Source organism: Gracilinanus agilis, chromosome 1 (genome assembly GCF_016433145.1).
Source record: "Gracilinanus agilis isolate LMUSP501 chromosome 1, AgileGrace, whole genome shotgun sequence".
NCBI lineage: Eukaryota > Metazoa > Chordata > Mammalia > Didelphimorphia > Didelphidae > Gracilinanus > Gracilinanus agilis.
Window position 1 is genome coordinate 770,507,891 of NC_058130.1, and position 22,115 is coordinate 770,530,005.

The 22,115-nt window shown below is 48.1% G+C and overlaps 1 protein-coding gene across 1 annotated transcript in view; it reads right to left on the reverse strand.

The window, feature by feature from the left end:
- Window positions 1–14,913: 14,913 nt before the first annotated feature.
- The window catches only part of GIT2 (GIT ArfGAP 2), a 52,035-nt gene continuing 44,833 nt past the window's right edge, over window positions 14,914–22,115 (reverse strand). The window contains exons 19-20 of the mRNA XM_044674067.1: window positions 17,409–17,472; window positions 14,914–16,926 (exon numbers count right to left, since the gene is read on the reverse strand). Coding sequence (XP_044530002.1) covers window positions 16,714–16,926; window positions 17,409–17,472 — 277 coding nt within the window. The 3' untranslated portion in view covers window positions 14,914–16,713. The remainder of the gene's footprint in view (window positions 16,927–17,408; window positions 17,473–22,115) is intronic.

The window sequence follows — 22,115 nt, forward strand, 5'->3', positions numbered from 1 at the left end:
ATCCTCCTAAGGGATATTTGTGAGGATATCCTCAATGCCAATAAGACTAAGAATTTTTTAAAAAGCAATTGTAGGGAAAGATATCCCCAATAACCTGGACTAGGAAAGCAGATCTTCTGGAGAAGATGATGTGAGGAGCATCATGATTCCAGATGGACTAAAAAGCTGACAGCAGGACGTGCCCAGAAATCAAATACTATATCATGAGACCCTTGAGCAAGCCTTTGGATATAATGAACTGAACCGTGGGGCACTGGGCCCTCCATCCACTTCTGTTCTTTCCATGTGCCACCATTTTATCTCGATTATGAAATTCTTATGCCAAGAAAGGGGAACCGCCCCTAACGGCTCCTTGTTATTGCACCTATCAATCATTTTTTAATATGTTAAGAAACAACCAAATGTAGTTAGACCCTCCACGAAATATATAATATCTTTGGGTCTTCATGCACCCTTATCAGACAACCCTGAAAGGTACAGATGTTATATATGGGAGGATTCACTGGAGAGACAAACACGTTTGTCTCCCCAAAGAATCAGAGAGGGGATTGTGTGAAATTAATAAATATGTACTCCTCTTTCCTTTTTAAAAAGAAAGTTCTGAAAATCCATTCCATACTCCCCCTACCCCCCACCCTTTGACTGGGCACACATGTGTCTCACAGCTCCCTGGCGTCTCTGAAGATGCTTGCCTCTGGTTCCACAGGGCTCCTGGCATCTAGAAGGCTGGCCTCTGACCCGGACTGAAGTCAAGTCTGTCCTCCTGGGAGACCCAGAAGGAGGACATCACTGGAGTTATAAGTTAGGGATCAAGGAAGCAGTGTGGACTGAGACATGAGGTGAACCAAAAACTCAGATGGGATTATGTGCCTTTTCTCTCCTAACTTGCTTTTACAGTCTAATAAATAATTAAAAATTAATATGCATGTTCCAGAGAATTGTAATCCTAACAACCATAATGACAAAGCCAACAGAAGTCACATGATTATTTTAATAAATACAGAAAAAGCATATGACAAAATACAGTACTCATGACTTATAAAAACATTAGAAAACATCAGAATAAAGGGAACCTTCCCTAAAGTGATAAATGGCATCTCTCGAAGACCATCTATTATCTATAACGGGGACAAACTAAAACCCTTCCCAATAAGATTAAGGGTAAAGCAAGGGTGCTCATTATTACCATTGTTACCTAATATTGTACTAAAAAAGCTCCGCAGAAAAAAACTGAAGGAATTAGAACAGGCAATGGAGAACCCAATCTTTGCAGACAACATGATGGTACACCTCAAGAACCCTCGAGAATCAACCAAAAAACTAATAGAAATAATTAAGTTCAGCAAAGTTGCAGGATACAAAATAAAACCAAATAAATCATCAGCATTTCTGTCTATCACCAACAAAATTCAACAGCAAGAGATAGAAAAGGAAATTCCATTCTAAATAACTCTAGACAATAAAATACCTGGGAGTATACCTTCCATCAATAGTGACAATCCAAGCTCAAGAGTCTGTAAAAGTGAAATTTGGGAGATGCCAAACTACATTTCCCGTGGTCCAACGGGTTTCCGGTTCCGGTTCTTTGGGCGTGGGGACACCTACGTCTCCATGCAGGGAAGAGTTTATAATCTCCTGGGTTAGGAGGGAGTGGTCTCTTGGCCAGCAGACTGGGGAGGAGACAGGAGACCATTATGGCTAGGCGGCAGATTTTGAATTCTTACAAGCGCGTGGTCTAATAACTTTATCTATCAGCATGGCTTTAATTAAAATACTAATTTATATATTTATACCAGCCTTTATTATTTTTCATATTAATAAGTCACTACTGTTGGCAGACCTCCACTGCCCCACACTTGATAGTCCCTCACTCATACCCAGTCCTTTATTCTGATGCAAGAGGGATTTCTCTAATGTGTAGATCCAACTATAGGGCATCTAGGTGGCACCATAGTGCATACAGCACCCATCCTGGAGTCAGGAAGATGCATCTTTCTGAATTCAAATCCAGCCTCAAATACCTATTAGTTGTGTTACCCTGAGCAAATCACTTAACCCTGTTTGCCAATATATATCTGCCAAGAAAACCGCAAATGGAGTCGCAAAGAGTCTCTGGGCAACAAGGTGGTATAGCAGATAGAGCACCGGAAAGAATTCAAATCTAGTCTCAGACACTCACTACCTATGGGGCCTTGGTTGTCACAACCTGTGAGAAATTATTTTTCAAATACTGTATGAATTCCTACATATTAGGGAGAATTATTGAGCATTCCTGGGTCTGGGATCTGGGTCAACGATATTATCTAGTCTGTGGTTTTTTTCACTTTCTTTGTCCTTGTGAATCCCAAGGAATGTCTTCCTTTTTAACAGAATTTGGATAATAAGTGAAGGGGAAATGTAGATGATCAGTCCACCTGTGAGGATGAGGAGGGGTAGGTAGGTTGATAGACCACCTCTTAATTAGCTATTACCAATTAAAGAGGGGACGATCAAGGAAGGGGCTGATTAATAAGCACCTAAAAATCTATTAAGCTGCCTAACCCAGTTTGGTATTAGCCAAGAGAGCCATGAAGACTTGTACCACTTTATTAGTTATGATGCTGGTCTAACCAATAAACATGATATAATCAATAAATGTATATTCTTATCTAAAAATCAGTCTCAAGATCATTTTAAACATAATTCCATTTGCCTCAGTTTCTTTATCTGCAAAATGAGCTAGAGAAGGAAAAGGCAACCACTCCATATCTTTACCAAGAAGACCCCAAATGGGATCAAGGAAGAGTTGGGCACAACTGAAAAACAGCAGATCTGACTGCGGCATTCCCCCCACTCCTTCCCAATAATGAGCCTCGCCAGCTCCAGATTATCTCCAGGATCAGATATAAACATCCTTGTCTGACACTTAGAGGCCTTTATAACTTGGCCCCTTCCTACCCTTCCAGCCTTCTTCCTTGGCTCCCTCCGCTAACTAGTCCCTGTGCATGAACTGCTGTGCCTCTCGGTCTCCAGCTTGTAGGACTCTCAGCCACCTTGGCTTCTCAGAGTCTGTTCGGGTCTCATAGCTACCTAGTAATTTATATATTGTCTGCCCCTTTAGAATTCTTCCCTGCTCCTTGAGGGCAGGGATTATGGTTTTATATTTCTTTGTCAGTGGGATCTTGGGCAGATCATTTCACCTTCTTCAGCCTTGGTTTCCACATCTGCAAATTGGGGATAAGAAGTTGTGAGGATAAAATGAGATGTGTGAAGTTCTTGGAGAGGGCTATATAAATGCTGATGATTTTTATTCTTAGCACCAGGCCTGGCACATTTTTGGTTGTTGTTCAGTTGTGTCTGACTCGGGATTCACTGCTACCACCGGCACTAGCCAGACCTCCAATGTGGGGTTTTCTTGACAAAAATACTGCAATGGTTGGCCATTTCATTCTCCAGCTCATTTTACAGATGAGGAAATTGAGGCCAATGGGGTTAAGTGACTTGCCTGGGGTCACCCAGCTGGTAAGTGTCTGAGGCCAGATTTGAACTTGGGAAGACTCCAGGCCCAGCTCTGTGCACTACGGCACCAGCTGGCTACCCTGCCTAGCGCCTAGTAAGCAGATAAATGCTTCCTGACTGACTGAATGAATGAATGACTGAGGAACTTCTCCTACCCTTATGCTCCTCTACCAAAGATGGAGAGAGAAACTTGGGAGTCTGAATACTCATGTATATATTGCACAAGCACATCTCAGCTAACAAGCCACGATGATTTAAATGGGCACAAAAATCCTTCCCCAGACAGGAGGAGAAGCCTGCCTGGAAAGGAACCTTGCAAGAATATTGGGCTGGCCTCTCCTTGAAGAATCTGAACGTGAGACTATTTTGAGTACAAATGAGTCAAGCAATTTCCCTTTGTTTTTGAATCTTTGTTACAAGGGATGGCTGAATATAAGCTGAGAGACTGACAGAGATTTTTACATACTTATTTTTGTTCACTTAAATATTTTATTTTTGAAAAAACACTATCCAAACCCAGAGAAAGAACTGTGGGAATAGAAATGCAGAAGAAAAACAACTGCTTGACCACATGAGTCAATGGGGATGTGATTGGGGATGTAGACTCTTAACGATCACCCTAATGCAAATATCAATAATATGGAAATAGGTCTTGATCAATGACACATGTAAAACCCAGTGGAAATGTGCATCAGCTATGGGAGGGGTGGGAGGAGGGAAGGGATAGAACATGAATCATGAATCCATGGAAAAATTCTAATTTAATTACATACATTTTTTAAAAAGCTTTATACAACTTTATATAACATTTTTCATTTCCCCCCAATTACGTGTAAAAACAATTTTTAATTCATTTTTTAAAAATTCTGATTTTGAGTCTAATTTTTCTCCTTCTTTCCCACCTTCCCTTCTCTCCCTGCCGCCCCTTTCCCTGACCTGACATAAGCAATCTGACATAGATTTTACCCCTATAATCATGTAAAACATTTTCCCATATTAGTCATTTTGTAGAAAAGTAAATAATCATTTCATATTTTACTTTCAGTTAACAATATATTTATAATACATAATATTTAATTCCTATTATCATTTAATAATTATATATCTTTTATTATATATTTTGTTCCATATAGTTTCAGTTAATAATAATGATGTATCTGTTATTATGTAACATTTCATTTCCTATCATAGTTTGTTAATTATATATCTTTTATTATTTTGTTTCACAGCTTCCATTAATATTATATATTTCATTATATATTTTTATTATTTATTTCATTTCATATGATCATTTCCATTAATAGTGATTATATATCATTTGTAACAATATATTATAATATATAATATGATGTTTCACTTCGCATTATCCCTTCAGTTAATATTGTTGTAGTTAGTATATACAATGTATTGACTTCACTCTGAATCAGTTCACAGGAATCTTCCACGCTTCTCTGAATTCTCGATTGCTGTTGATTCTTGTGGCACCGTCCATAACATTTGTATACCACGATTTGTTTGGCTGCTTCCTAATCAATGGACGCCTACTTTATCTCAAGTTCTTCCCTACCACCAAAAAGTTCCACCATTAATACTTGGGGGTCTGTTAGACCTTTCTGTTTCTTATCTCCGTGGAGGTCTAGGTCTTGCAGTATAATTTCGGTGCCAAAGCATGGGCAGCCTAGTCACTTTATTTGCATATTCCCAAATTGTTTTCCAGAAGAGAAAATTATGCATTAGTGGGTGGGTCTTGGTGCCTCCAGGACTTAGCACAGTGCTAGGCACATATAGTTTATTGATTGCCTGCCTGCCCCTGCATAACCCTTCCAACATCCACTATTCTCTTCTTTTGCCATCTTTGCCAATTTGTCAGATGTAAGGCAAAATCTCAAGGTTGTTTCTCTTATTATTAGTGACTTGGAGCATTCTTTCATGTGGTTGCTAATAGTTTGCAAAGAAAATGGTTGTGATTTTATAAAAGCAATTATGTTAAAAAAAATGATAAGATGATTGCGTAAGAAACAGCAGCCATAATTAAGGTTTCTGTGAAAACACTCCTAGTCCAAGCAACATGGAAAGAATTCTCAAATCAACTTAAAAAAAAAAAAAAAAAAACTCTAACCTTCTTAGAATCGATACCAATTCTAAGGCAGAAGAACTGTAAAGGCTAGGCAATGGGGGTTAAGTGACTTGCCCAAGGTCACCAAGCTAGGAAGAATCTGAGGCCAATTTTTTAAGACAAACTCATTTAGGGAAGTGGGGGGGAACCTCAGGCCCTGGGAGCCAAGGCTCTATTGAGAGAGACACAGACAGGCAGATCCCTGGTAGTTGAGAAAGGAGAAAGATTCTAGGACACTGAGCTGACTTGGGAGGAAAGAGAGGGGCTGGCTTAGGGAGGAAGTTCCTGGTTTGGTTGCTTCCTACTTTAAATAATTATTCTTCTGCCCAGACACTAACATTCTTTGTTCCTGTCACAGAAGAAATCCAGCGTGGATGGTGCCCTCTAAATTTTAGTGCCCTAGGACAGAGCTCTAGCCATCCTACCCTCTTTAAACTTCTGCCAAGCCCCCAAGAGACAACCCTTTTCCTATACAACTATGATCATTTGAGAAAAGTCCATGAACAAGATATAAAGACATTGGTGTGCAGAGAAACAGTCCTGAGGCAATGGAGGGTTTGGCTTTACATAATAACTCATATTTAACCTATTCATATTCCAACTTGCCACTAAGCATTCTCTAGACTCTCCAGCCTCCAGGGCTCAGGGAAGGGAAACAGAGGTCCGGTGCTTCATTTTAAATATTCAAGTTACATTAGCCTGTGCCCTAGTTTCATTCTGCCACTAATCTAACAACTGCTTTCCTATTTCGTGATGTAACTTCCTCTGAACAAGGACTGGTAGATGGAATAATTCAATAGCAAATTCTGAGGAAGTCGAGGAAGAATGTTGTGCTTTAGTTTTTCTTTTCTGAAAGGGTTCTTTGAAGGGGAAAGAATGCTGGGTTTTAAACTTGGCAGACCTGTATTCGACTCCTGCATTTGCTACTTACTACCTCTGTGACTTCAGCAAATCATTTCACTTTGATGGGTCTCAGTTTTCTCCTCTGTTAAATGAAGGAATCAGTCAATCAACATTAAGTCCCTGCCATGTACCAACCACTGGAGATAAAAAAAAGTCAATAAGCATTCATAAAATACCTACTGTGTGCTAGGAACTGCACTATGTGGTGAGGGTACAAAGAAGTCAACAACCATTTATGAAGCACCTACTGTGTGCCAGGAACTGTGCTATATGGTGGGGATACAAAGAAACTACAAGCATTTATCGAGTCCCTACTAAGTGCCAGGCACTGTGCTAAGCACTGAGGTTACAAAAAGAAGGCAAAATCACGATTTCTAAAGCTCAGCCTAACATGGTGGGGAACCACCATAGAAATAGCTAGGAATATATATATAATCAGCAGCAAGACAAACATTAATTCATTGCCTGGAATGCGCCAGGTATACTTCCTGCCTTTCCTGCTCTTAGTCTAGTGGAGAGAGATGACATTCCAGTGATTTTTGGAGGTTGGGGATGTGGAAAACATAAGTAAGGTAATGGGGTCACCAGGGATATTAGAAATAAACTAAGTGGTTTGTGGGAACACACACACACTGGGATTTATGAGAGACTATGGAAAGATCAGAGTTTACTGGATTCCCACAGGAATGGCAGTTGATCTTAACTGTCACTCAGCTTCCACTAGGCCAGAGTCTTGGTAAAAGGGACTTAACTGCTTTAATTATGTTTGACAAAAAGGTGGGAAAGGGATTTCTATACTTAAAATCTAAAGGATAAAACCACAGGGCAATGGGAGGACTTATTCTACTCTTCTCTAAGTGATCTAATCTAACAGGGCCCAAAGAGCTATAAATGGAGTCTCTGCCTCAGACCTGGAACCTGCCAGGCTTGAGTACAGATAGGAGCTTTTGTGGCTTTGGGATTCTCACTGCAATCCACTGATGATCTCTGGATGCCAGGAGCTAAAGTTGTCTCAGGAACCAACTAGTGAGGGTTTTGCTTGAAGCACTGTCCACCAGAACTCAAACTTCTCCTCCTCCCTTGGCTCTGTAGATCTTGTCCTTTTTGCTAGATGCCACATCATACAGGATCCCAGGGAAAATCAGGATGCAAGATGTCCTTTTACTCTGAGTGCTCCCAGGGCTAACCACAGTTTGTGTTAACCCCTAATGGAGTCCCACTCAGAGCCAAGTCCCCTCTTCCTGCTCCTTCATTCCAAATTGGAATTCCCAGTTCTAACTCCTTCCTGCTATGTACTTAATACCTAATCAATACCTAATCTAATCTTCCTCACAACAGGGAAGACTCCTCTTTAAATGTCTGGAAGGAGGGATTCCACTTCTGTTTGGTCTTGGAGGGAAAAACTTGTGCCAATGATTGGAAATTGCTGAAAGGAAGCTTTCAGCTGGATGTAAGGAAAAACTTGCTAAGAATGAGAACTTTCCCCTGAGATTATCTTCCATTCTCTTCTCTCTTTATCTGTTTCATGCATGGTTGTTTGCATGTTGTCTTGCCATTAGACTAGAAGTTCCTTGAGGGTTTGGTCTTTCTTTTTATCCTCGGGGCTTAGCCCAATGTCTGGCACATAGCAGATGCTTAATGAATTCCAAGCTGATGGACAATTTACAGAGCATGACAATATTCTATTAAATTCACACTCAATAATAGGTTCTGCCATTCCCCAGTTTGTTTCTATCTTGGGCTGTTGGGAACCTTGGTTTAAAGGAGCCAAGGCACTCCTTCTAGCTTCCTGAGAAAGCTGGGGATGTTAGTCCCCTGGAGAAGGAAGCTGTGCCTTAAGGCACTGGGAGGGCTGGCAGGTGGAAGCGGAATTAGCCTGGTTGGAACTCGGAACTCAATCGGAGGGAATCTGCAAAGATGTCGATGCTAGGAAAGACTTCCAGCAAGGATCCTTGGTCCAAAGGGGATCGACTGTTTTGGGAATTGGTGGACATCTCCTTGTTGGTTCTCTACAATGACCCTTTGCATGCATGACTCCTTGTAGAAGTCCTTCTTAGTCAGGCACTGACTGGGCTATTGGATAGCCTCCGAGGTCCCTCCCAACACAGATTCTGGGATGCTGTAACCTAGGCAACACTGACCTTGAGTTTGAGGGTGGTGAGGGCAGAGCTCCCAGTAGCCTTGGGCGGAAGCATCTTCTCTTTGGTGAGAGATCCAAGAGGGAGAAGCAGGAGGAAGAGTAGACCAGAATGGACTGCATTGGAGTCCTGAATGCCTTTCCAAGGTAAGCCCTAAGGCAATTAGGTGGAACAGTGGATAGGGCAGAACTGAGTTCAAATCCAGTCTCAGACATTTATTAGCAGTGAGACCCTGGGCAAATCACTTAATCTCTATTAAGTTTGCCTCTGTTTCCCCAGTTGTAGAATGGAGATAATAACAGCACTGACCCTAAAGGGTGGTTGTGGAGATTAAATGAGATAATATTTGTAAATAACTTGGCACAATTCCTGGCACATTGTAGGTGCTAATAAATGCTTCTTCCTTTCCCTTCTTTCTTCACTCCAAAGTGGCCCAAGGACTGGACTGGGATCTACTGTGCCCCCACAAGGTCATAGATTTAAAGATGGAAGAGACCTTGGAGGTCACCAAATCCAACTCCCTCATTTTACAGATGGGGAAAACTGAGGCCAGAAGAAGTTAAGTGGTCACACAGCTTCCCAGACATGGTTCAAACTTATATCTTCCTAACTCCAAGTTCAGCTTCTATCCCCTAAGTCCCCATAAGAGCAATCTTGCCCCAGGAAGCTCACCTCTCCCATAGCCTTTGGAACACCCTTCCTAGAGGTCAAAATCCCTGTCCAGCCTTAGGGACAAGTATGGAGAATGCATCTTGAAGAGTTAAACAGTCATGACCAACTCTGTGACTCCATGGACCATGCCCATCCATGGGATTTTCTAGGCAAGGATCCTGGAGTGGTTTCTCATTTCCTTCTCCAGTGGATCCTTTTGTCAGGCAATCAGAGATTAAGGGACTTTCCCAGGGTTACACAGCAAATAAGTGTTGGAGGCTAGATTTGAACTCAGGCCTTCCTGATGCCAGGCCTAGAGTTCTATCCACTGAGTCATCTAACTGCCTCCTAAGGCATGTAGAGGTAAAGTGACTTGCCCAAGGTCACACAACTAGAAACTGTCTGAGTATGGATTTGACCTTGGGTCTTCCTGACTCTTGTTCTGATGCTCTATCTACTGCACCACCTAGCTGGTTCAGTAGATATTGGGCCAGGCCTGGAGATGGGGAAGTCTTGGGTTCAAACCTGGCCTCAGATACTTCCTTGCTGTGTGACCCTAGGTAGGTCACCTTAATCTCCATTGCCCAGCCCTTACTGCACTTCTGCCTCAGAACCAATAATTAGCACCGATTCTAAGTCAGAAGATTTTTTTAAAAATCAAAACCTTTAGAGTACTATATAAATGCTAGTTATTACTCTCCCAGACCTAAACATTAATAATAATAATAATAACCAGCATTCCTCTGGGGCTTTACAAACTCCTCTGTGCAGAAGACACACTCTTGGCAGACCCATTTAATAGGTGAGGAAGCTAGGGCTCAAATCTAGAACTTCCAAGGGTAAATTGTGGGATTTGAATCCAGATCTCTCCTAAGCCCAAAGCTCACCATGACACTACACAGCATGGAACACTAGCCCTTTCCCCTCCACCTAACTTAGTTCCCTTTCAACATCAGAGTCATTAAAGCTACTTCCAACCTGACCTGAGGACTGGAAGACTGATTAAAGCCCAGCAGACAGAGGGCTAGATTTGGGAGCAAGGAAGATCTGGGTTCAAATCCAGCCACACATAATTTCTAGCTGTGTGACCCTGGGCAAGTCAAACTCTCTTGGTCTTGGTTTTTTATCTATAAAATGAGGGGGATGAATTTGGTGGGTTCTAAGGTCCCATCTGGCTCTAGATGCCTTATTTCCAATGGACTGTAAGCTCCTTGAGGGCAGGCACTGTTTCCTTTCTTGTCCTTGAACCCCCAGAGCCTAGACAATAACCAGCCCATGGTAGGCATATAAATAATGTGGGGAAAGGGCCAGGGTTCTTCTTCACTTTGGGGGAAGCCTCTTTTCAATCATGTTTTTAAATGCATAAAACAATACAATGTGGGGTCCATTATATTAAAATATTGCTATCAAAACATTTAAAAAGTCAAAAACTAAAACAAGGTTGGAGAGCCAGGTACCGCGGTAGATAGAGCACCTGGCCTGGAGTTGGGAGGACCCAAATTCAAATCTAGCCTCAAACACTTCCTGGCTGTGTGACCCTGGGCAAGTCACTTCACCCTGTTGGCCTCAGTTTCCTCCTCTTGTAAATGAGCAAACTAATCCGGTATCTTTGCCAAGAAAGCCCTGAAAGAAGCCCCAGAGAGTCAGACACAAGTACAACGACCAAATAACACCACCAGGTTCCGGCCCCCAAATCAGGCATCCTTTCTGGCAGAAGACACCAAGAAAGAAGGCAGATTGTGAGGGCTTTCTCAGAAGGGGCATCTGAACTAGTGAGAGAGGAGAGAATTCGAGGAGCTGAGAAGACCAGAGCTAGAAAGAGGGCTTTGAGCTCAAGACAGAAGTTAGCAGCTCGGAGGAGGGCAGGAGAGCGCTGGGCTACCCCAAAAGAGAAGGCACAGAGAGCCGCTGAAGTGGGGCACTGAGAAGGGAAACAAGACTGGTCAGGGGCTGGGAGGAAGCAAACGATGGACACGGATTCAGCTCTTCCCGGGTACCAGGCATTGGGCACAAGGAAGGCAGAAACAGCTCCAACAGGATCTCAATCGGAGCAGATGAGAAGAGAGGAGGAGATGGAAGCGGAGCCTCAGTGGGAATGGGGGTACCATGGAAGGCCTCCTGGAGGAGGGGATGCTTAATCTGAGCCTTAAAGGAAGCCGATGCTTCTAAGAGACCAAGATGAGAGATGGTGCTTCATGGGCAAAGGACAGTCCAGCATGGCTAGATGCTAAAAGAGTGTAGGAGGGGAAAACTGGAAAGATGGGAAAGGGGCATTTTATTTTATTTTATTTTTAAACCCTTAACTTCTGTGTATTGGCTCCTTGGTGGAAGAGAGGTAAGGGTGGGCAATGAGGGTCAAGTGACTTGCCCAGGGTCACACAGCTGGGAAGTGTCTGAGGCCACATCTGAACCCAGGACTTCCTGTCTCTGGGTGTAGCTTTCTATCCACTGAGCCATCCAGCTGCCCCCAAAAGGGACTCTTTAAAAACCTCTCATAGAGACTGTAATAAGGGAATTTTTAGGATGTAATAAGGGAATATTGCAGGGAGGTAATAAGGGCTTAGGCTATAGGTAGTAGCTGGTTGGAATAGAGGATAGGCACTGTGGATAGGGGTTTGTGAATCCTTAACACAATATAGTGGATGAGGAAGGTACAATGATGAAGCTTGGTAGTTGAGGTGGTAGGAGAAATAAGGGAATGTCGAGTTTAGGGAATATAAACACTAAGGTACCAAGAGTTGCAAGGGAGAGGATGAGTTCATCTAAGGCAGGCAACAACAGCAGAGAAATACAGACTGGGACCCAGGTTAGAGACAAACACTGAAGGGAAACAGACTGAGCCCTTGGAGTAAAGAGACACTTCAAAGGGCAGCTGGGTAGCTCAGTGGATGGAGAGTCAGGTCTAGAGACAGAAGGTCCTGGGTTCAAATCCAGCCTCAGACACTTCCCAGCTGTGTGACCCTGGGCAAGTCACTTGACCCCCATTGCCTACCCTTACCACTCTTCTAACTAGGAGCCAATACACAGAAGTTAAGGGTTTAAAATTAAAAAAGAAAAAGAAAACTGACAGAAAAGAGACACTTTACAGAGCCAGGTTAGAGCCAGCCAAGAACAGCTTGAAACTGACATGAGGCTTCTAGTCAGTTTCATAGGAAGGACTAGAAGGAAGTATTGAAGTTTCACTTCCTCCAAAATGGATACCTTCAGCTTCCCTCAACCTCCAGAGAGAATGTTATTTTTTCTCTCCTCCTCCCTCTCTTATTAATCAACTAATGAAGTAGCCAAAGGGCTTTGATTAAAGACAAAAGGGGTTTATTGTCTTCTAGGGTAGGTTGGATCGGGTAGAGGATACAAGGTAGCCCTAATAGCCGCTTAGAGAAAGCTTCAGGTGGGAGAAGGGAGGCAGGAACGTGAGACCGAGTAGGACCAGCCTGCTTCAGCCCCGAGAGGGTTTGTAGCCAAAAGGGTTAGGAAAGCTGGATACAATGACTCAATAGGTAAACTTGTAACAAGCCCTATTTGACTAAACTATCAAAGATTTGAACTAACTCTCAGATCTACTCTCCTTTCAAAACTTCTCAGACATTCAGGTAGGGAAAATGAAGGTGGGACTAAGGTAGGGGAGGGGAGATTCAAAGGAATTAGCTAAACTAACAATTTTAAAAGAAAAGCTGCAAAATATAGGCCAGGTTTCAATCTGAAGAAGGAGCTCAGATGGACCCTGACTCTCTCTACGAGTTCCCAGGACCAACTGCAACTTTTTCCCAAGATTCTAAAACCTCCTTAACTGACAGAAGAATTCTGCAAAGCAGTTATGCCCCCTCTCTGCAGAGACTCAGCAACTGCTGGATACACGGATTGAGAGAGGACTCGAGAGCTGAAGGGAGGGTTTGGCACATCTAGAGAAGCAGAATTATCCAATGGCACCCCGGCCAGGAACAGGAAAGTCTGCAAGGATGGCAGGCTGGGAGTCGAGCTCCATTCCAGACGTGTTTGAGGGGTCTGCTGGGCGTCTGGCTGCAACAAACCAGGAGGCAGTTGGCGATGTGAGGCCAGCTCAGGAGACCAGAGCTGGGTACACGGAGGCGGGACTCACGGGCCCAGAGACAGGACAGAAGGGACCTGAGAGAGCCTCTCGTCTAAGCCTTTCGTTTGGCAGGCGAGGCCCGCTGGGACTGACTCACCCAGAACTAGAATCCGGGCCCTTTGACTCTTCATTCCCTCCAGCTCCCCTTTTTCATCCTCCCCATCAATCAATCAGTTACCAAGTCCGGCTGGCTCCACTTCTACCTTTTGTCCCCCTAACCCAGCCTTTCTGCCCCGCCCTTGGACCAATGGGTGCCTTTTGTTGTTGCCGTGCCATTTTTCAGATGTGTCTGACTCTGTGACCCTTTTTTGGGTTTTCTTGGCAGAGACCCTGGACTGGTTGGCCATTTCCTTCTCCGGCTCATTTTACAGAAGAGGAAACTGAGGCCAACAGGGTGAAGGGACTTGGCAGGGTCATCCAGCTGGTGTCTGAGGTCAGATTCGAACTAGGGTCTTCCTGACTCCAGGCCTGGTGCCCTGTTCAAATCCTATCCACCCCTCGAACCCTGACTCCATCCTGTCTCCCCCTTTTGCTCGGCAAGCCCAATGCACGTACTGTAATACGGCGCCTTTGCCATTCTCAGTGGCGCTCCCTGCAGCTACACGCCGCTTCTCCATTGGTTATGTCCAGCTCTCGGCAGGTGCCGCGTGTGAGAAATATTCTGGCTTTCCTCTGCTCGCTCTAGCTCTGTGGTTTCCCCAATAATTTTCTATAATGTTTCCAGCATCAAGCAGAGAAGCAATGGTGGGTTACCAAGAACCCTGCAGCATGCCTCCTCCCTCCCCTCCCACCCACCTTTTCTGGTTCTTTTAAGGCTCCGGAATCACTAAAATATGGGGCTTTGGGGGTCCCCCAATCTCCCCCCCCAATCTGTCTTGGAATCAATACTACGAATGGGTTCCCAGGCAGGAGAGTGTAAGGGCCAGGTCAGGAGGGTTAAGTGACTTGTCCAGGGTCACACAGCCAGAGTTACCCCTAATCTTAGACTCTTTTAACAGTTGGTTAGAGAATGGATGAGGTGTCTGGATGTACCTTACTTTCCCCAAGTCTAATCCTTGCTAGTTTGCACAACAAGAGCCTCTTCAGCCTTCCTGCGGGATGACAGAGAACCAAAATGGGTCTTAAACATCATCTGGTCCATCTCATCCTCTAGATAAGGAAACGGAGGCCCAGAGAGGTCGACACAGATAAAACAGAAGGTCTGGGATTGGAACCCGGGTCCTCTGACCCCAGACCCAGTTTGAAGGGCTCTCGAGGACTGACTGGCCCAACTCCCTGATTTACCACTGATATTTCATAACTGCTAAATCTGAAATGACTCGCCCAAGGTCACACAGCCAGTTCGTGGCCAAGCGAGCTAGGTGTTCAGTCGGGGTCTCCTGAGCTCTGTCTAGTTCCTTTCATTCCAGCCTGCTCACCCCCCGCTGGGGCCTCACCACCCCAGGGGAGCCCTCTGAATCTCTTGGATTTCAAACCAAGGGGCACCGGCCGCGGGGAGGGCAGGGTCACGAGCCACAGACGTCTGTAAAGCCTGTTTATTGCGTCACAAGCAGGCACGGAATCCCAAACAATTTTACAACACTCAAAGGGTTGTACAATAGTCACAAGGAGAGAATGTACAACAAAGGCAGATCGTCAGGACAGAAGAGAAGGGACACCCATCAATACATTTTTCAATAAAAAGGCATTTTGTTTTGTTTTTCCTATGCAGCATTTTGGAAAAGAAAAGGATTTCACTTCAACCAGGACAAGGAGGGAAACAGAGATGGACCGACTGGAAGCTCACGGCTGCGGCTGCAGGAAGAACAAAGGGTTTCCTCTGAGTTCCTGCCACGGATCCCTTCAGAAATGGTGGCCCTCCCGAGCGCCGCCTCCGAGGGCCCAGCTGAGGGGGGCCAGGAGCGGGCCGACGTAGGCTGTAGAAGAGTGAAAACAGACACGGCAATGTACGGAGCCTCAGAAACCCCGCGGCCCACCACGGGCAGAGGGGGACCCAGATGAGGAGCCCCCAGAACCGGCGTGCCTCGGGGAGGGGGCCCAGGGGACGCCATGCTAGAGAAGAGACTCTCTGGTGTGACCCTGGGCAAGTCACGTTACCGCTCTCGTGCCTCGGAATCGAGACTTGGTGCCGAGGCCAAGCCTGGAGGGAGGCCTTTGAGGCAAACCAAGAAGACTTCCTCTGGGGGCGTCTTGGCACCGCCTGGGCACGGCCGCTTCCTCCATCGGGCCGCCACCAAGCGGCCACGGAGACGAGCTCCCCAACAGACCGTCCTCGCTTCCGCCGGGCACTGGTTGGCGGTGCCGATCCCATGCGGTCAGCATTCCCTCCAGCAAAGGTGTGGGAGGGCAGCGAGCTCCCGGGCAGGCCCGGCTAAGGCAGAGCCGGCAGCGGGGGCCCCAGATGACGTTATGGCACTTGGTGGCAAGCAAACACGGACACGAAGGACAAGGAGTGGGCCCGCCTCCGCCCACACACACCTCCTCCAGAGGGCCAATCTGGGGGGCCCGACCGGCGACGCCCCGGAGCACCGGCACGGCCAGAGCCACAGACACGTTCATGAAAAGACACCCACAAAGCACAGGGACGAGCTCGGAGGCCCGCGTGGGGGAGGGAGCCGGCTGGCCTCTAGGGTTCCTCCATGGCTCCCTCTGCACCAGGACAAGCGGGTCTCCATCCTGAAGAACGACAAGGCTGGCCGTACGGCCGTCCAGGAACGAAGGCCGGCTCCCGGGGCCACGCGGAAGGCGGCTCGAAGCCCCGTTAAGCAGCCCAGGCTGGCCTGAGGGGGAGCTCTGTGGCGGGGGACAAAGCGCCGACTTCTGAGCCAGTCAGTGGCTCCGGAGGGCCGAGGCGGCTTCCCTCGCCGGGGGCCGACGTCTGCTCTGGGAGGAGGCTCCGGCCCGGCCCCGTGAGAGCTCACGATGCCCAGAGATGGCGGCACCCTGTCGTCGGGACGCCCCCAGGGGCAGGGCGAGATGGGAGACGCGGCGCCGCCTGCCGGCCTTCCAGGACCTTCCTCCGCCTGCCGGCCCCTCCGGCTTCCTTCCTAAAGCGCTTCCTGTCACGCTTTTCTCCAGCCCAGACGGGAAGGCGCGGAGGACGACAAAGGGGAGGCTTTTGCACGTCATGGACAATCGAGGCAAGAGCTGTTTACTACACAGGATCAGTAACTAAACTGGCAAAACAGGCCCAAATAAGGCAAGTGGGTTAAATTAATAGTTGAAAATTTGTTAGAAAACATGCAAAAATAATACTGAGTTTTATTTTAAAAAGTTTCCTCTGCCACTAAATGTCTCCCGTAAAGACGCGTCGAGCCGCCTCAGTGGTTGTTCTCTTTGGTGGTGATGGTGACCAGCTGCTTGGCCGCCTTGGCGATGTCATAGGCGCACTGAATGACCTGCTGGGTGACCAGCTGGATGTCGGCCGCACAGCTCGACTCCCCCGGCAGGGTCTTCTTGCACTCGGACTGCAGCCTGTAGGCGCTGGATGTCAGGAGCCGCAGGGAAGTCCTCACCATGTCCGATTTGGGTTTCTGAGCAGAAAAGAGCAGAGTCAGCGCCGCGTCAGTGCCCGGGACCCCCTGCCCCCCCCAGCCGCTCCTCCGGCCCTTTCTCCCCGGAACCCCCCATCCACCACGCCTCACGGAGCTGCAGCCCGACGACCGAGCTTCGTGATGAAGACCCAGAAGAGGCCCCCCGAGAGCTCTCGTGACGGGCCCAGAATTCCCATGAGGTCAGGGATTAGACACTGAGCCGGTCTGGGGCAAATCTCCCTCCCGTGAGCCCCTCTGGCCAGCCCGCAGCGCTCTTCACACAGCATTCGGCCTAAGACAGAAGCTCAGGCTTTACAAAGAAGACACGCAGCGGGCCGAGCTCTCGCCTTCTAAAGGCGGGAAGCCGAGGCCCGGAGGGGACACGCGGCCGATCGAGGGCCCGCAGCGATGCTGGGGAGGCTCCTGCCTCCAGACCCCGTGTCCGTGTCTGTGTCCCCAGGAGGACCCCCCACATGACTTACTTTGGGGAAGAGCGCTGCCATTTCGGTCACGGCCACGTGTATCCTCTCCGAGCATGGAATATAACTGTAAGACGAAGCCACAGATCACTCGAAAGAAACACCTCCTTCTGGCCCGGGGCCTAAGGGCTGTCGGGGGTCTCTGCCCTCAGGGCTGGGGGCTGCAATACAGCCAGGAAGGAGGTCGCTGATGCAAGGGGGGATGGGACAGGGGGGCGAGCAGGGTGTCAGAACTGCTGGCACAGAACTGAGTTTTTTGAGTGGTGCTGCTGGTATTTTTAATGAAAACCCTTTCTGGCAGCAGCTGGGGGGCTTAGGGGACAGAGAGCCAGACCTAGAGCCAGGAGGTCCTGGGTTCAAATCTTGCCACAGACCGTTCCTAGCTGGGTGACCCTGAGCAAGTCACTTCCCCTCCATTGCCTGTCCCTTACCACCAATACACAGGATTGATTTAAGATGGAAGGTGAGGGTTAAAAATGAATGAAAACCCTTCCTTTCTGCCTTAGAAACAACTCTATGACCAAGGGGCCAGGGCTAGGCATACGGGCTTGAGTGACTTTCTCAGGGTCATACTGTGGTTTCTTTTACTTTCTCTGTACGCTTGGCACTGGCACGCCCGCTTGGCACCGGCAGCGCCTGCGTGGCACAGAGCAGCCCCTTCATCGATGCCTGCTGTAGTCACTGGATGGGAACATGCAGACTCGATGGCCCTGCTCTGCCCAGCAGTTTGCTCTCTTCTCCGGCCTGGTGGCCCTGGTGCTTTATCCAGAACAAAGATTCTTGGGCAAATGGGCCCAGTCATAGGCCACAGAAGGCCCTGGACAATCAGGAGAGCCATAGAAGGCCCACAAAAGGAGACTCTGAACCTCGGCTCTGGTCAGAGCTGAACCGGGTCAGTGGACACTAATGTGCAGGAGGAGAACACAAATGCAGTTTCACTGTCTACGCTGAATTCCATGAAAAATAACCAACCAAACCACCTCGAACCCTGACCATTTGCCTTCTGACCAGCACAAGTGTTTCAGGATTCCGAGCCCCCCACACAGAGTGTTCCAATCTGATCCGATTCCACAGGCCTCGAGGAAGTGTGTGCCAAGCCCTGACCAAGAGGCCCTTTGGATGCCCAGACTGGACAGTGGAGAATGCCCAGGTGGGCTCCTGGCGCAAAGGCCACGGCTCTGGCCAGGGCACTGCCAGCTTCTTAACACTGCAGGTGCCTTCGTGTTTGCCTGCGGAGAAGGCACGGGCTGCTGGGGGGTGCGGTGGAGAGAGCACCAGCACTGGAGGCAGGAAGACCTCAGACACTTCCTAGCTGGGCAAGTCACTGCACCCCGTCTGCCTCAGTTTCTCATTTGTCAAATGAGCTGGAGGAGGAAATAGCAAACTCTCCGGTGTCTCTGCCAAGAAAACCCAAATGGGCACGAAGAGTGAGACCTGAGTGAGGCAGACTAAACACAAGCTGGGCAGATAGTGTTCCTGGAAGCACGGCCTCCAGCAGGAGAGGTCCCCGGGGCGGAGGGGAGAGCTAAGACCCAGCTGGCTGTGGGGGGGGAGGTTCTACAGCTTCATTTGGATCACGTTACCATCGCCACCCACTACATGCAGTTCCTGGGGCCAGTTTTCCTGTTGGGTTTTTCTGAAACATCACCAAGTTCTGCAGAACTTTCTTCCTTTCTCCTCTCTTTGAACAGAATGAGAAAGGCAAGTAGTACAAAGGAACACAAATTAATTTTAATTAATTAATTAAGCACAATAGGCCAGTCCTCATTCCTTCTAGCAAGGCAAGGGCTTGCCCAGTGGCCGGCCCTGGAGATGCAGGAAAAGACAACGCCAGGCCCTTGCTGTTGGGGAGCTCTTGACATGCTCACAAGCTCTTCTACTGTGCCAGGAGATCTCATCAGCTCCCGAGCTCTCAACTATCATCTCTAAGACTCTTACGGCTCTGCGTCTAGCCCTGACCCCTCATCCCCAAATGGACGTCCAGCACAACTTGTGATTGTTCACTCAAACCGTCCCGCCATCTTCCGGCCTTCTTGTGACTGACCCCCATGCTCCTAGACTCCTCACTCTCTCCCCCAGATCCAAGAGGGCACCTTGCTGTTTCCACTTTGTTCCCTGCTCCCTTCTCTCTGACTCTAACACTGCCCCGGGAAAAGCCTTAATCCCTTCATACCGAGACAGCTGCAGCAGCTGAGGGGCTTCTGCCTGCTTCAAGACTCCCCCCACCCTGGTCCACCTTCCACTCGGATACCAAACTGATCTTCCTAAAGTCTACACTGGATCCTGTCACCATTTTGTCCATTCTAAAGGCTTCCTATTGCCACCAGGCTTACGCCTCCAGTGTTTAGAAGCCTTCCTAACCTGGCCCCCTCCTACCCTTCTCTTTCTTTTATCCTTCCACTGGCCTCCTGGCTTTTCTTCACAATGGACCCTCCATCTCTAGCCCCCAGGCATTGCCAACGCTGGAATGCCTTCCCTCCTCTCCAGGTCTCTGCTGTCTCAGCTAGCATTGGCCTTCCCTCTGCTGACCTGTCCACCTAGGGCTCGCCTGTCTGCAGTCTATCTCCCTGCTCAGACTAGGAGCTTCCTTTCTATCCTCAGGGCTCAGCCCAATGTCTGACACATAGCTGGCCATTAATGCATGTTTGCTGGGTGATGGTCAAAAAAAGAAAAAAGGTAACTGCAGAACAAACTGGAGGGACTCGCAGAGGAAGGCATGAGCAGTGGGCCCAGGGAGGCCGATATGACGTGGTGGAGGAAGAGTCTGGAGAGGAAGGGCCAGGAAGGAGTATCTCCTTATAGAGTCAAAGCATTTGTTTCTCATATTTTTCTTTGTAAAACACAAAAGCTGATTTCTTAGTTGACTTTGTAAGTGGTCTATAACCTTGTCCACTTAATGTTTATAATAAATCAAATTCTAACCAGCTGCTATGATTGAGGCTATCTGAAGCCCAAGAGGCAGGGTGGCGCACTGGAGAGAGCTCAGGCCCCAAGACACCTCTTCAAGACTAGAAGAGAAGGCGCCAACTTGCCCTGAGGGAGGCAGTTTTCTCACCTTGGAGAGGTAATAAGGGATTAGTGGGTCCTGTCCTGGACTTGGGGTCAGGAGAATCTGGATTAAAATTCCACTTAAGGCACTTATCCTGGGTGTTATCTGCCTCAGTTTCCTCTTTTGTAAAACTGGGGGAGAGGGGCTGGGCTTAATGGCCTCTAAGGACCCTTCCAGCACTGATCCTCTAATCCTATTAGTTCTCTATACCAATGAAAACACAGGTCCAGCCCTGATCCCATGTTAAGCCTATAAAATCATTATGCCATCACATTTATAGGAAAGTACAATAACAAACAAACTCCAAACCCAAACAACTCTGTCTTCCTTTGAAGACCTTCACTGACCTAAGACGAGCAGAGGGAGACCTTTCTTTGCAAGCTGATGCTCTGGGGGTTCTCGTCCGGAAGGGGCGGAGACCCCACTTAGAACTCAGGACGAGAACACACAGGCCACTCGCCCAAGTGTCTATAACTAACGCATGTCTTCTCCAGAGCATTTCACCTAAAAACAACCGAGAGGTCCGGTCACTACGCCTCGGACCAGTGTCTGTTTAGGGTCACAATGCCAGGCCATCCTCCCTCCGGCCATCTTTCAGAAAGCCCCTCACTCCAAACTCTGACAGGCGGTAGGAAGCTCGGACATAAGCAGTGATGGAGGAGGAAGTTCCGTCTGCGGAGGGTGGATCTGGAGAATCTGCTCTAAAGCCTTTCCTAACAGGTGACCTGTGGTAAGCACGAGACAGACAGAGACAGAGACAGAGAGACAGAGAGAGAGACAGAGAGGGTGTGCGTGCGCCTGTGGAGGGAGCAGAGGGACAGACACTCGGAGACAGAGGAGACACAAGGAGAGGAAGCTGCAGAGATCCCCGTTGCAGCCAGTGGCTAGGAAGGAGCTTTCTCAAGGAATGGCCCTGGTGTCCCCCCCAGTGATCTGCTGAGAGAATAAACATTTGGGGAAACCAAGAGGGGGAGAGGAAGGGATTCTGCGAGGCTGCAAGAATGGCGGCGAGGGCCACTAAGAGCTCCATTCAGTCTGGTCAGGCCGGGCGGCCCGAGGCACGTGGTTTCCTCTTGTTGGGTGCCAGGGATCCAGGGTGAGGCCTTGATGCTAGGCTGGGCTCTGGGCCTGCAGGAGGAGCCCCTGGCCCTCCCCCGAGACCTCACTAAACTTCTCCTACAAACCAAAGACAGAGCATGCAACATTGGACTGCCCAAGGCTGCCCCACTGGAGGCAGAAACGGGAGACTTCCTTAAAGAGGGGAAAACCCAGAAACCCAAGGCTGGTTTCAGGAACGGAGCCGTGGCCCAGAGAGGACAGAACAAGGGAGAGAGAGAGCCGGTCCCAGCCCCTCACCCAGGCTTCCTGCCTCACTGAGCCCTCCGAGAGCCGGACGCCTGGGGCTGAGGACTGCCATGGAGCCTCCCTGGGAATGTTACTCAGTGTGTCCAGTGGGACAAAGCTGGGGCTGAGCCTCTCCTTGGGCCTCGGGGCAGTCAGGCTGAGGAAAGCCAGGAGGAAGCTGGGCCACACCTCGTGCTCCTCTCAGGCTGTTACAGTCTTGAGGCCCAGAAGCTGCCAGTGACAGAATGAAGGTACGGAGGTCCCTGGTGCAAGCACTGCGAGGGTACAAATGTCAGTCCAATATTCTTGGAGCTGCC